Below are 15,855 nucleotides of genomic sequence, written 5' to 3'. Positions count from 1 at the left end.
AAAAAAAGAGGAAGTGCCAGTAGATCAGGTTGGATTCAGAAGAGGACGTGGGACAAGGGATAACATTGTTGATATCCGATGGGTCTTGGCTGAAGACAAAGAATACTGGAAAGATGTCTACTTGTGTTATGTTGACTATGCCGAGGCATTCTACTGTGTGGCTCATAACACACTATAAATGGGAACACTAGATGGTGCTCACGCAGACCTGTATATGGATGAAGAGGCAGTTATACAGACAGAACAAGGGAATGCTGGGTGGTTTAAGTCAGGAAAGGTGTGCCTCGGAGTGTATTCTTTCACATTACTTACACTCCATCTGTATGCTGAGAAAACTATCAGATCAGCTGGATTATATGAAAAAGAGTGAGGCATCCGCATGGAGGAAGGTTTATGAACAACCTTTACTATGAGGATGACATCATCTTGTTAGCTGAAAGTGAGGAGGACTTAAGGAACTTGGTGATGAAGATCAAAGATGGCAGACTTCAGAATGCATTACAGCTCAACGTAAAGTTGACTAAAATCCTCACCACGGGACCAGTAGGTGACATCTTGATAAACAGAGCAAAGATTGCAATTGTCAAGGACTTCATCTTGCTTGGATCCACCATTGATGCTCAGAAGCAGCAGTCAAGAGATGAAAGGACACATGGGTTTGGGTAAATCTGCTGCACAAGACCTCTTTAAAGTATCAAAAAGCAAGGTGGTTACTCTGAGGACCAAGTTGTGCCTGACTCAAGCCATGGTATTTTCAATCGCCTTATATGCCTGTGTTCAATCGCCTTATATGCCCGTGAACGAACGTTGGCCAGGAAGACTGGAGAAAAACTGGTGCATTTAAACTTTGTGTTCGTGAAGAATATTGAAGGTATCGTGGCCTGCCAACAGACCAAACAGACCAGTCAGTCTTGGAAGTACAGCCAGAATGTTCCTTAGAGGCAAGGATGGTGAGACTTCATCTCGCATACCTTGGATGGGTTATCAGGGAGAGCAGTCCCTGGAGAAGGACATTATGTTTGGTAAGGGAGCAGGCAGACCCTCAACAAGATGAACGGAAACAGTGGCTGCCGCAGTGGGCTCCAGCAAAGGGACACTTGTGAGGTTGGCCCAGGCCCACGGAGTGTTCTGTTCTGTTGTGCATTGTATTGCTATGAGCTGTCACCAACTCACAGCAACAAGCCAAGCGGTGCTGAAAGGAAAAGTATCAAAACTGCATTATCAACATAAAAAGGACTATCGTCCTTTCCTGGTGCTTTTAATCTGAGCAGCCGTCATGCCGACTGTCATCTTTATTTTAATACACAAACTGGAGATTCTTGGTTCAAAAGAGGGCATCTTTTTATCACAGCACTGTGAATGCTCAGCTAGTACCTAGCTATTTACCGTATATACTTGAGTATAAGTCGGCCCAACTACCAGTCGTGGCTGGCACTTAATTTGAGCACGAAAACGGCATTAAAAATGTGCTGAAAACCTCCGCTTATATATGAGTATATATGGTACTTGCTTTAATAATGAGATGGACATCTGTGAATCCCTGTCCCCAAACAAAAAGAGGAGTAGGAGATAACTCACCCCTCACATCTCCCCACTCGCCTTGCTCCCGACTCCCCCACTGTCATCCCCAATTCCTTCACTGACCAGTTCCTGCTCTACAGTTTTATTGTATTGCTAAATTGCACATACTTTTTGTTTTTCCTTTTTAAATTTCTTTAAACAGTATGTACTCTTTTGGGACTGTCTAAGATTCCTCCATCCTCCATTTTTGTTATTGTGCTACTTTTGTTATTTTGCAAGAAAATCTGATGTCAGGCTTGGTCTTTGGAAACACACTTCCAGTGTCATTCTTCCTTACCCCATTGTTCCTACCACTGAGATGCAAAAGGCCAAGGAAGGAGGGGTCTGTGCCCGTGTGTTTGACCTCCCAGCTGCCCGGGGTCTTCCTGCCTCCCTGTGCATCGTGTCTTTGTGCATTGGGACTCTCACAAATTGATCCAAACAGTCGGAGTGACCTACTTCTTAGAATGAAGCCTTTCCCTTGGGTCACCAATCAAGAGGACAGAACAGTTAGGTGACTCATTTTTCAGGCTTCAAAGGATGAATAAAGGGAAACATTAATATGAGTCAGAATTTACCCACTGGTTGTGAGCAAAGCAAAAATAGCCTTTTCCCCTGGGGTTTTGGAATGAGAGTCCTCCTGGGAATCCAGTCCTTGGGGAAACGGAGCGGTTTGGTAGAAAAGTGTATTTTGGGCAGGCAGGAAACAAGACTTACCTCGGCATCTGACTTGGCGACCGTGGGAAAATCCCCGCATTAAATGGTTTTTCAAGGTACTCCTCCTACTGACTTCTTTCTTGGCTGTACAAGACTCACACCACTTTTAGTTCTTAAAATGTCTAAGTAGGGTTTATAGAATCAGTCTCTTTTAAAAAAAGAAGAAGATGATGATGATGATGATGAAAGTAACCTGAGGGCAGGGAGTTGGAACAGAGCGGCATCTAAGAGCACCGCATGCTGTCGAGTTGACCAGACTCCCGGAGACCCCGACGTCTGTGTGTGTCGAAATGGAACTGCGACTGTGTTCCAGTTTTCAACTGTGGATTTGTCAGAAGTAGATCACCAGACCTTTCTTCTGAGGCACCTCTGAGTTGAACTTGAACGTCCAACCTCTCTGTTGTAGCTGAGGCCAACAGCCATTGGCTTCACTCAGGGACTCTGGGTTGTGATTGGCCCTGATGTTCAGTCCTCACACTTAGGGCCCTGTGGCCAGAGCCAGACTGCCACTGCCTCCCCTGCTGCGGGGTCAGGAGAAGCGGAGGATGGATGCTTAGGGGCTGGAGCAGGGTGGGTCATATACCACCTCCTTCGACTGTGAAGCACAGGTTATTGTTTGTGCTTCCCGGGGCTTTTCTAAAGTCTCTGCACAGGACATTTTCAAAGGTAGAAAACCGAGAGTTGGAGATGAACTGGGAAGGAAGAATGGGGAGAGAAAGTCTAACTAATGCAAACATTAAAATAAAATGACCTTTGTGCCATAAATTAGGGGGTTGAAAGAAATAGCTTATTATGCAGCTGAGGTATTTGAAATGTAGAATTTTCTGGGTTGGCAGATTAATCCCATTTATGCCGGGAGAAAGTATTCCATGACATTAAAGGATTTATTTGTTTGCTAATCTGCTTCAGAGTCCAGATCCTTGTTACAAAGTAAGGGGGGAGAGGAGCAGGCAACGGAAGAAAGAATGAGGTGAGCGGAAGGAGGTCAGGGTTTTCATTCCTGCTTCTGCTGGAAGTCTTATTAACGGAACTCCTAACGAGGGCTCGGAAAGCACCCCACAATTCGTCTCCTAATCACAGCCTTCCGTTTTTTATATATAGAAAACTAAGGGCTTTTAAAATGGTCTTAGATGTTACATCAGGGTAACAATATCATTCTCTAACTCAGAAGCAAGGATCTATTTCTTTAGCTATTACAAATACTTGAGAGAGAAACAAATGAAAAAAAATGTATTCAGATTTCTAACAAGCCTTTAGCCTCATTATTAGATTCATTGGGGGCAACCACTAATCACTCTTTTAATTTGGAGCAGCCATCTTTCTTCCAGTTTTTTTTAAGCCCCTTGTCCCCTATACAAACAAACATTTGCCTTGCCTGCTGCCTTTTCCCTTCGCATGAACCTCACAGTGCAACAGGCAAACGCCATCTTAATCTCTTGTTCAAAGACTCAAACTTTCTTTTGGGTACGGCAGTCATTTTGTTTTGTTCCCCAGCACCTTGACAATGCTGAGAAAACAATCCTTTACTTATAATAGAATCTCAGATTTGCTGTTCCATTACCCAGTAGCCTCAGCATTTGTATGAAAAGACAGTTAAGCTTTTTTTTTTCCCCCCCCAGTGAGGCATTTCCTCCCTTACCTTCCTCACAGAGAGTTCTGCTTTATTTTTAGTAACATCCTGGCCCCTGGTATTGTATTTGTGCCCATAATCCCTTCACAATCATGCTGAGCACTCTGGTGGCACCTTCCCTCCAAGGGTCTCAAAGGCCTTTACAAATGTTCATTAATTCTCACAGTACCCTCGAGAGAGGGCTGAGTATTCCATTCCAATCGGTATATTATTCTCCCCATGTTGTGATTTTGCCAAAATTCTTTGGCCTTCTTCCCCCAGTGCGCTTCCTAATGGAATTCGCCCAGCGTCCACTGGAGCGGGCCAGTGAAGTTGGCGGTAAAGGAATGAACCAGCAGCAACCTGGAAGACAGGCGGTTCCTGCTCAGAGGGATGAGCAAATCCCCAGGATGCTGAGCTCTGGGCGGTTTCCGGGTCTGCTGGGCTCTGTGATGGGCTGCAACCCTTGCTGAGGATGAAGAGGACTGGCTGCTACAGACGCCCCTGAGAAATTGTTACTGTTATTTCTCGGGTGCCAGGGAGTTAGTTCCACTGCACGGGACCCTGTGTCCAACCGAAGGCAATGCTGCCTGGTCCGAAGCTGTCCTCACTTGTTAGGTGTGAGCCCATGGCTGCGGTCACTGTGCCCATCCATCTTGTTGAGGGCCTTCCGCTTGTTCACGGCCCTTCTACTTCATCAAGCGTGATCTCTATCTCCGGGGACTGGTCTCTCCTGGCAACTGTCCAAAGCATGTGTTCTTTAAGGTTCGTTCAACTGTGCTATTGGTTAAAACACCAGAGCAGTAGTTTGTCAAGGGCAAAATTTATATGGCAACCCCAAACAAAACAAAGCATCTCTGTCTCTCGTACATGTGCTAGTGCTCACACAGGAAGCCTATTGCCCTCAGGTAGAATTCCAACTCATCACAGCCCTACATGGGGCCACAAGGGTTTTCAAAGTCTAATCTCTACAGAAAGAGGCTGCCAGTGTTCTCCCATGGGCAGCTGATAGATTCAGATGGCTGACCTTTCAGTTAGTGACTGAGCGCTTAGCTGCTGTGTTGAAACCTACCAAAAGTCACATTTATAAATCTATGAGCTTGTGGCTTACAAAATGCCTAGCCTTTACCACATTTTATTGCTTATATTTGAAAATACTCCAAAGCTATGCATAAGGTTGTTATTCCACTAGGTAACATCATGATAAATGGAGAAAAGGTTGAAGTTGTCAAAGATATTGTCTTACTTGGCTCCACAATCAATGCTCATGGAAGCAGCTGTCAAGAGATCAAAAGACGTACTGCATTCAGTCAGCGGTTCTCAACCTGTGGGCCGTGACCCCTTTGAGGGGGTGACCCTTTCACAGGGGTCACCCGATTCATACCAGTAGCAAAATTACAGTGAAGTAGCAACGAAAATAATTTTATGGTTGGGGGGCCACCACAACATGAACTATTAAAATGGTCGAGGCATTAGGAAGGTTGAGAACCGCTGCATTAGGTCAATCTGCTGCACAAGACCTCTTTCGGGTATTGAAGAGCCAGGATGTCATTTTGAGGACTAAGGTGCAACTGACTGGAGCCATGGTATTCTTCATTGCATCATACGCATGTGAAAGGTGGACAGTGAATAAGGAAGACCATAGAAGAATAGATGCATTTAAACTGTGGTGCTGGGGAAGGATATTAAAAGTACTGTACCACAAACTGCTAATAGGACAAAGTGATTTGTGGTGGAAGAAGTAGGGCCAGAGTGCTCCCTACAGGCAAGGGTGGCAAGACTTCCTCTTACATCCTTCGGACATCTTGTCAGGAGAGACCAGTCCCTGGAGAACTATATCCATCATGTTTGGTTAAGTGGAGGGGCAGCAAAAAAGAGGAAGGTCCTCAGGGAGATGGACTGACACAATGGCTGCCACAATGGGCCCAGCATAGGAACATCTGTGAGGTTGGCGCAGGACTGGGTAGTGTTTCTGTTCCGTCATGCATAGGGTCAGAGGTGAGTCAAGGGCACCTATCAACATTACTCCAGTGGGAACTCTGTGGAGGAACAAGGCAGGGCATTGTTAGAACCTACGGAGACGTGGGAGCGAGAGCTCTCTGGCCCGAGCCACCGGTTTAGTAAGAGCAGTGGACGTGGTTAACCAACCGTATTCGCTCACTGTGCACCAGACGCCTTTGCCTTCACCCAGGCACTCTCGCTGTTTTCTGCAGAATCCCTTCAGACCGACTACACAGAGGATGGCAAGACAGAGAGGTCCATATAATTTTGTGTTTGCGTGTGGAAATGTGCAAACAAAAAATGATGTGATGTTTTAAAAAATGTGCCAGGGGCGAAGTGACTCCTCTTCATAGACAATGAAAATTGGGGCTACACTTTGGAACAATTTTTAGATTTTTATATATTCATTTTTAAAAATGAGAAAAATTTTAAAATGATATGAATTTGAGACAAAAAGAATTTGATCATCAACAGGACATTTTTTGCACTTCAATTTGCTGACCGCTGACCTCCAGGGAGCCCTCAAGCTGCCTGCTTTCATGGGCCATTCACTCTCTGCAGATCTCCCCATCAACACCCTTGGATGAGAACCAGCCTTCGTTATTTCACTGAGGAAAAACTTCCGGATTCCTTCCAGCATCTCTACCCATCGCTCTGGACCACTGACCTTGCCTTTTCTTTGGCTTCCGGAGGACCTCTTTGTACTCCCATCCCAGGCCGCCGTCGCCCCAGTCTGTGGCCCCTGCTATCTCTCCCGGGTCTGCCCCTCATCTGCGTTATGGTCTGGGATCTTTGGCTTCACAACCTCATTAAACAGAGGCGACTGTTGGAGCCAAGTTTCAGCCAGTCAACCAAGTCAAGTCCGGAGTACTTCTGACCTTTCATGCAAACATCAAATGGACATCTTCGATAGAGAGAAAGGTACTTTAGCAAAGTGAAGTCATGGGGCTAGATGGGAAGACGGAATCCTGTAGACTGTAGCACTCGGGTTCCCCCTACAAACGGGAGCAAGTCTAAGCTCTCCAAGTCCCTGGCAAACATAGGAGGCATGGATGAAGGGAAGGGTAGTGCCACGCTGGATAAGCAGGCTGAGATCAGTTTATGGAACCTGTATGGCATGTCTTCTGTGGCTCCAGAAAAGGCTTCTCCATGTCCTTTTTGAGGAAGAGTACTCAACCAACCAGTGAAATGTAGGAAGCCAAAACGTGTTCCCATGACAGCACGGCACATGTATTATTACTGTATTAAGGTCATCACCAGGAACTATTGACTGAGACCATATATTCAACATGGTACGAGTTTATTTAACAGAAGTGTATTGAGTAGAACTGTAGAAAAGACCTAAGAACCATTTTCTCTACTTTTAACTTGCAGCATGCTATTCATTTATTCCTTTACAAATATTTTATAGAATGCCTACTACACACCAAGCATGACTCAATTGCTGGGAATATAACAGTGAATGGGGCAGATAAAACCCCTGTCCATTTGGAGCAAAAGACAATAACCAACCAAACAAACAAAGCCAATTCTAGATGCACCAACTAAACTATTTAATCCAGAATTTCTAATGAGTGCACCTACAATTAACAAATTCAGCTCTCTCTAGTGTTACATCTCATTCTCTTGATCTACTGTGCACGTATAATTCACAGTCACAAACATTCTTCTGGTGCTAGCCTCTCTGGGGAAGGAGGGAGACTAAGAAATAAGGCTGGATTGGTTGGATTCAATCATCACTTTGAGAAGAAAGGGGGAAAAACAACTCAAACAAAACAAAGATAAAACTAGACTCTAGTGCTGCTTGGGAAACACACAGGAAGGACGCAGGAAACCGACCGAAAACCAACAGGAAAGAACAAGTGTTCTGCCTACACCTGCCGTGACAGTCCCCTTGAATGCCCCCTATTGGTACGGCCCTCAAAAGGTCGTACAATGAGAAGGTGCTTGCCCTCCACAGTAAAGGTGTTTCGGAGGTTGGATTTGAAATTGACTTATAATTACTTGATAACTGGCACTTTATGAAATAAAAAACATTGAAAAAAACCCCAAACATTAAATTATGTTCCTCTTAGTGCAAACCATTCATGTTTGTTATCACTCCATTGATGCAACACTCCGCCCCCCTCCCCCCCCGCCCTTGCCACGGGCAGTGAGTGCTCCGGTTAAAGAGCAGGAGCCACGGAGTCGTTTCTGCGCTGATTCTACCTGTTGCAGAGAACCGCCCGCCACTGGGTTTTCATGGCAGTGACCGTTCAAAAACAGATCTACAGATCGTTCTGCTGGGTGGCTTCAAACCACCAAGCCTTTGTTGGCACTGTTCATTACCGAGTACTTAACTGCTTCATCTAAGGACTCCATTCCGTTGGTCCTGCTGGGTCCTAGCTCAGTGATGAACTGTCGTTGTGAGTGCTGTTGTTGAGTTGGGTCCTAGCAAACTCCGGTGACACGAGTAGGGCTAGGTGGTAACGCTTAAGGAGGCCGATCACCAGACAGACGCCTACAGTCTTCAGATGTCTCTCCTAGACTGCGTCACAGAAGTCCATTCTCCAAACTCCCCCTTTCCTTTAAAAGGACATGTAATGACATTGGGCCTGGACAGAAATCCATAATCTCCCCACCCTCCTTAATTTAATTACACCTACAAATTTCCTTACATGGCAAAAGAATCCATTTTGGGGCTTATTGATCATTCCCATTATTTTTAATTCATTAACTTCAGCTTTTACTTTTCATTTCTAATGTTTATCTTGGTTCCCCCCCTAACTTTTTGAGCTGAATATTCATTCTAATGGAAACATCGTGGCCTATATTGACTTTGTGGAGCTCGACCTGTAGTTCTCAGACTTAAATCTAGAGTACCCTTATTTTATATATTATTTAGAGTATGCTTATTCTCCAAATATTCTGCCATCTTGGGTCCTCTTTAATCCGAGCTCTTTGAAAATGGGCTCGGAGTTTTAGGGTCCTGTGGTTGGTTTCTGGTTGTTGTTGTTGTTTCTACTTTCTTCATTTTAGCCTTAGTACAGGGTGGCTATAGATTGCTAATTCTGCCTTTTGCAAATAATATTGTGGTTGTGTGTACATGTTGTATACACTACCATACGAGGGGGCTTCGAAAAGGTTGTGGAAAAATTCCATTATCTTTTCATTCCTTTTTTCCATAAACTTTTTGAAGCTCCCTGGTAAAATCAGTGGGAACATGAAACAATGTGCATTTTCTGTTTGCAAAGTTTAGAGATAAACATACTTCTATTATAAATGACTAATACTTAAAAGCCTTCATATCCTGAAGACGTTTCTAAATCAGTTCATAAAGTGCTCATTTTTTTTCACAATAGAACACTGCACTGTAAAAAAGTCACTTCACTAGCCCTTCATTGATGAGATTAATTTTTGGAATAGTTCCACTGCTATTTCCAGCTGGCATATTATAATTTATGCTTATTCCTTGACCCAAGACAGTATTTTTGTTGTTTGCATTGATGCAACTATTTTAATGGCTGTGTCTTATGAGAAATATATGATGGGCACTGGTATTATATCATGCCGGACCTCTTCTCACATAACTGCATAACTGATTTTGTTTTTCACATTTTAATGTTTCTGAAATTGGAATGTATTTGTGTTTGTCCAGGAGGACTAGAGAAACAAATCTAGAGACACTCATATGTGTATAAAAGAGAACTTTATATCTAAGAACAACTGTATATTGAGAAAATACCCCAGCCCAGTCCAGATCAAGTCTTTAAGTCCCATATATCTGATATTAGTCCATAAATTCCTGTTTAGCCTCACACAGCCCATGCAATGATGCCGAATGCAGGAAGATCACGGTACAGTGGGTAGAAGGTCTTGTGGATCCAGTGGCAGTGGAAGCATCTCAACGCTGGGATGGGTCTCCATGTGTCTCCTCCAGTTAAGAGTCTCAACAGTAGGAAAGGAAAGACAGAGAGACTGGGTCTGGCCTCCAGTGAGCTATTTATCCTCGTTGAACCTCTAAATGAGGTCATCAAACTGTTACCTCATTGTCAGCCTAGATTCCACTCCTTCACTCAAGTTGATAGGAAATTATGTAACTGCCTCAGTATTGATATTAAAACCAACATGGGTAGCAGTATTTTTTCCTTCAAAGAGTAGCTTATAAATCAATAATGAGTCTTACCATTAATAGTCTCCTAAAACCATATAAATATCGCATCACCTTATATACACGTTCTCAGAGTGTATTTTGAACTGCAGGGAAATTCTGTGATGTTGCAGTTTGGGGTTGTGTTGGTTTCCTAAGCGAAGCAAACATGGACTCTACTTTTTTGTTTTTTTCCTTGGTGTGTGTGGGTGTAACACTGACCCAACCCTCTTACCAAGTGTGCTAATCCTTAAGTCTTGAAAAAAGAAGTCTAAACATTTTCAAACAATTTTTTACAAGTAAATTAAAATCCTGACATTTTCTTCAGCTAAAGTTAGCTAGAGTGAAATTTGTTCCTTGCATGCCAACTCCCCAACAAGCTGTTATTCTTACGTGACTACATGTTTCCTCCAATGTTGAGTGACCGTATATGGCAGAATAGAGTTACCCCCTAGGGTCTCCATGCTGGAATCTTTATGGGAGCAGATCATGAGCTATTTTCCTGCTAGGAGTGGCTGGTGGGTTTGAACTGTTGATATCTTAAGTTAGTAGATGAGCACTTAACCATTGCACCAACCTTCCCCCACTCACACCATCGAGTCTATGTTAACTCACAGTGACACCTCTGTGGGTTTCCAAAACTATAACTATTTACGGGAGTGGAAAGCTCAGTCTTTTTCCTGCAGAGTTGCTGGTGGTTTTGAACTGCCAACCATGCAGATCACAGCCAACTCAAAACCACTACAGTCCATCCCAGGGATCCTAATGAATCAACAAGTCTTTCTAAAACATAAGCTAGTGGAGCAGGTTTGACATAACAAAACAAAACCCACTGTCACTGAGCTCATTTGGGCTCCGATCAACCTGGTAGAGCAGTGAGCCGCTTCGCACAGTTTCAGAGAGACGACATTTTTGGAGGAGCAGCTGATGGGTCTGAACTTCCGGCTTGTGATTCTTGGCTCCATGGCTTCCTTATGTTTGCCAAAGGCATTAGATTAGAAGTCTTTCCATGCCTGTAACTGCACGAGGCTAGCGGATCTGGAGTATTAAGATTCTTATGTAGACCACAAGGAACCCTGGTGACAGGGGGGCTTATGAGTTGGGCTAACTACACAGTCAGCAGTTCCAATTCACCAGCCACTTGGAGGAAGACAAATGAGGCAGTTTGCCCTTTAAAGACTTACAGCCTACGAAACCCTACGGGATAGTTCTACTCTGACCTGCAGGGTTAGCAGGCGTCAGAATCAATCTGACGGCAGTGGGTTTGGTTTTGGTTGTGTGGGTCACACTTGAAAACCAGTGTTGATTTAATCCACACACAACTTCAAAGGGTGCTTCTGTGTGTGCTCATCTTGAAAGGAAAGAGTCAAGGAAATATGACAGAAGAAACCTAGACTTTACTGACTGAGCATGCAAGCCTTTAAGTATCAACAGGTCAGGGGAATACTTTCACTCTGTCTTTACAGAGCCTCTGAAGCCCTCCTGATGAAGGGAAATTAAACATATACTCGTTTTTTTGGTTCTTCTATAAACGTGACCATTATTTTTCAAAATGGAAAACCTATGCATTATATTAAAAAATCAGTTTTGTGCACTAGCTATAACACAGTCAAAACAATGCCCCGCCCCCACACGAATGGAAAGACAAATTTAACAATACCCTCCCCCCAAAATAAACCAAAAAAACCCACACACACACAAATGGAAAGAGAACCTTGATGGCAAATCAAGCCAAGACCAGGGGGGAGGATCCTCTACATTTTGGAGGAGACACGGACAGTTCTTTGGGAGTATAATGGGTGATTGGGAGAGCATTCGTGGCACATGGGGAAGGGATGCAAAATGAGAATTGTAGGGAGGCAATGGACCAGACTTTATGGTCCTGGTAGACTATGAATACATTTCTACCCAACCCTCAGTGGAACACTGCCATGGACTGAACACCGTGACTACCTTGGACACTGACCTTGAGGGCAGCAGGGCATAATCTAGGGGCTACACCAGACTTCACATAAAGGCCCAGCAGAAAGAACTGAGCCCAGACTCAAAGGTGCCAACATTCTGGGATAGAGGACTGCGGCACTCGGATGGGAGAGGAACCTGAGTGGCCGGCCCATCCTGGGGAAGTGGTGGTCATTGGACCTTGGGGGCATGGGACCACAGGTTTGGTGGGTGTCCAGTGGAAAGGGACCCATAATCATCATATATTTAGTACCTCAATGCTCCCCTTACAGCAACATGGCAGGTTTTGATATGGTGGGTAGGGATTTGAACCTGGGAGAACTGATCCAGAAGTTTTGCTCTTGTACCGACCCTAAGGGAAACAGATTGCAAAGGAATGGGAGTTGGAACTGCATGGAACAACAACTCCTGGGCGGCGGCGGCTCACAGTGGAACTGTATTTGCACAGACTCCTCATACCTAGTGTCCAGAGGGATGGGTCACTGGAAAAATTACAAGTGCAATTGCCTTATATTCAAGGGGAGGTAGGGGTGGGGAGGGTGAGGGTGTTTGGAGAATAAACAATGAAGGCAGGAGGGGGAGGGAGCACAAGAACGGAAGGTGATTACACAACTCATTTTAAAGGCAACTGAATCATAGGGGGGAAAAAGAAAAATTTCTGAAATTGTGGTCATAAGTGTACAATTTTGATATGATTCAACTACTGAATTGTGTGATATATGGATCAAATACCAATTAAAGAAAGAAAACATAAAAATTATGGTCTTGGAAACCCACAGGGGCAGTTCTACTCTGTCCCATAGGGCAGCTCTGAGTTGGAATTTGACAGTGAGTTTCAGCGTTTATTTTACTGGGAATCTGGTAGTTGTTGTGGTTGTTTTAAAATTTGTCTTGGTTTGGCCTTTGGCGATGAGTTCTCTTATTTTCTCATGCCTTCAACTATGCATTGGTATGGTATAAGTTAGGTCCTTCTCTTCACAATTTTCTCTATAAGTAACCAAAGGGAAACTGAAGAGCATGAAAGTAATTGTTTGAATGTTCTAGCTTTATTATCAAAATCAGAAGTGTTCAGAAGTTTTCTCCAGTGTTGGAGATGTTTGCTAACCTGTTCTATTCCCTAGGAGAAGACACTTGCCCCGTGGCTACTTTTCAGCACTTGTTATGTGGCTCTTTTATGAACGGCGTTATTTTATTTCCCACTCAGTGATGAGTGCCTACTATATCTAAATAGTAGTATTCTTGGTCTCCTGAATGGCTTTATATAACAGTCAACAAACACTGCCTAGAAATCAAAATCTTGCTAATCTATATCAGATAATCAAAGGATGAAATATCTGAGACATGCATTCAGAATATCTGCCACCACTAAACTACCTAGGCCCAGTATTTTGATAATTAGGTTATTTCTCACCTGACTTGTCTTTCTGGGGTTTTTGAAAGATCTAAAGTGACTGGGTTTAAGTGCATATTCTTTCCACTGCCAGCTTCTAAACTGGAAGTCGGAGAAGCACTTTCAAACAGTGTTTTGAAGGGCATTAAAGTGTCAAGAAATCCTAACGATAAATAACTAAGAACATAAATACTCATAATTAGAATGTAACTGAAGATAAATGATTAAGAGTACAATTTGCTTTATCTTTGAACTGAAAACGTTTACTGGCAACTGAAGTGTACAAGTTAAAACAGGAACACATAGTATTTCCAGTGTGGGGGGAAAAAACACCCCCCAAAACAACAACACAACCAAACCCTCAAAACGCAGGTTGGGTTTATACTTCTAATTTTTCAAGCTTTCACAGGATATTATATGAAATAACGTTATCCCTTTCTTTGCCACTAGTACAGACTAAAAATGTGAAGCAAAAGTGTAGGTGTTACTTACAATGTGAACACATACACACTGGAAACAGCCACCTATGCCTGGCTGTTACGTTTGGTCATAATCATTGGCTGGCCATCCACTCTTGTCATTTTTATCCACATTCCCTGTCCACAGGTTTGTCATTTAGGAAGGCGCTGAAGTGGATTCTGGAGTAAAGGAAAGCAGTTCATGAGACGAACAAACTAGCTCAAGTAGGAAAAAGCTACAGGTCCGTTTTGTAAAACACCAGCACACAATTCTAGATACAATGGCTTTAAACTCAAGCCCAGGGATCTGCTCACGCTACCATATAATTTAAAATATCTACAAGAACTCTTAGGAAGATGCTTCAGACATTTTATTTATTAGGAGATTTTATCTTCAGACATTTTATCTATTAGAAATTAAAATAACAAAACCAAACCCAAGCAAACAAAAAGAAAATCACCGCAATCTTTTTCTAGAAGGGAGGTTTTTAGTCTAATGTACACAGCACAGGCCATTTTTCATAGTGTATGCAGACCACTCTTCTCTTGGTAACCTTCATAGAATCGTCTCAACGATTCGGGAAGTCTCGGTGTCACGGTTCTCAAGGCTTGAGTAAAATGCCTTTTCAAAACGTACTCTGCTTGTATGTTTTCTTCCAGAGCCAGAAGGGCTGCCTCTTGACAGACAGTTATAATCTGGAACAAAAACGAGGGTGGGAGTGAGTGGGTTAGGATAATCAATACTTTTAGAGAAAGTTAATATTCCAAATATTCATCTGTGCTAACTTCTACAATTTTATGCATACTGCTGAATCTTTTTCTGCAAGTTATTTCATCTAAGATTTTCAAAAAGGTGAAAAGCAAACATAGAAAGAACATCTCCTTCTTTGTTTTTTCATTCATGTACTCCAAAAATAACCAATTAATGACAGCACCCAGAACCAGGAATTAAAAAAAAAAAAAAAAGATTTTAAGACGGGGCCATTTGGTTTTGAGGAGTTTATAATCTCAGGAGGGGGAACGGGTCTGTATGCATGTCCTTTCCATACACAGCAACAAAGGAAGAGTGTGTGCGCACGGTGGGGGAGGTAAGCACTAAGTGATAAGGGAGCCATTCTGATAGGAGCGAGGCCCTGCTCTTGGGCACACCTTGTCCTAGCATAGAATTTCCACATTCCTTTCAACCTTTGATGTATCACCAACATGTAAAAGCATTTCTTTATGTGCATCTCTTCAACCAGTTCTTAAATCTTGGGAATATCAGATAGGGTTGTCTACGTTTATTTTGGAGAACTGCATTAGAATTGAGAAGTGAATTCTGTTTACTCAGCAAGGAAAGCTGGAAGAATTGAAAAGAATGTGGGGGAGGGGCTGGGGGAGCGGAGTGGCTGGCAGAGGGAGGGGGAGAGAGTAGACAGGAGGAAAACGGAAGGGGAGGAAGGTTGAAGTCTCAAATCCTGAAATGTGTTTCTAAGCTCCCTGGACTTCAGACAGCGGAAGCAGGCTGATGCCAGTGTCGTTCTAAAGACACATTACTGTGGTGAAAAGAGCTTGCGGGATGAAAAGAGATACTGTGATTCCAGGGCCACAGGGAAACAGTGATTGATACTGACTGCGCCCTTATATCAGTAAGTGAAAGGGCCAGCTGAAACACATTTGTCCAGCCATTCAGCATATTTTCTCTGTTTGTTCACTTACTGAAAGGGGTTCCTCTGCTTATGCGGGGCTAATGGCTGCCAAAGCAGTTTAGTAGCTTTTTAAGGGATTTAGCAGCATGTTTAGGGAGCTTTCAAAAAAACATGCATAGATTTGGATGGCTTTGTCAAATCTCGACAATGTAACTATTTTAATTCTGTGTTTCCTTAATGAGCACTGGAGTTAACTATTAGTGGTTAGGCATGTGAATGCTTTTCAGAAATTAGGAGAGTTACCTCGTTGTTGAAGGCAAAAACAGAACGTCTGGGCTTTGTTTAGTAAAATCATTTCAATTCTAGTACCCCCGAAAAAGTTATTTTGAAAATCAGAATGT

At 43.3% G+C, this 15,855-nt stretch overlaps 1 protein-coding gene across 1 annotated transcript in view; it reads right to left on the bottom strand.

The window, feature by feature from the left end:
* Window positions 1-14,183: 14,183 nt before the first annotated feature.
* The window catches only part of SPATA5 (spermatogenesis associated 5), a 329,712-nt gene continuing 328,040 nt past the window's right edge, over window positions 14,184-15,855 (bottom strand). The window contains exon 16 of the mRNA XM_030884790.2: window positions 14,184-14,522. Within this exon, the coding sequence (XP_030740650.1) occupies window positions 14,346-14,522 (177 nt within the window). The 3' untranslated portion in view covers window positions 14,184-14,345. The remainder of the gene's footprint in view (window positions 14,523-15,855) is intronic.

The sequence above is a fragment of the Echinops telfairi genome, unplaced genomic scaffold (assembly GCF_000313985.2).
Source record: "Echinops telfairi isolate 266 unplaced genomic scaffold, ASM31398v2 ScPeMD7_14;HRSCAF=57, whole genome shotgun sequence".
Taxonomy (NCBI): Eukaryota; Metazoa; Chordata; class Mammalia; order Afrosoricida; family Tenrecidae; genus Echinops; species Echinops telfairi.
Note: the sequence above shows the minus strand (reverse complement) of the source record. Positions and strands in the feature narration are given on the sequence as shown.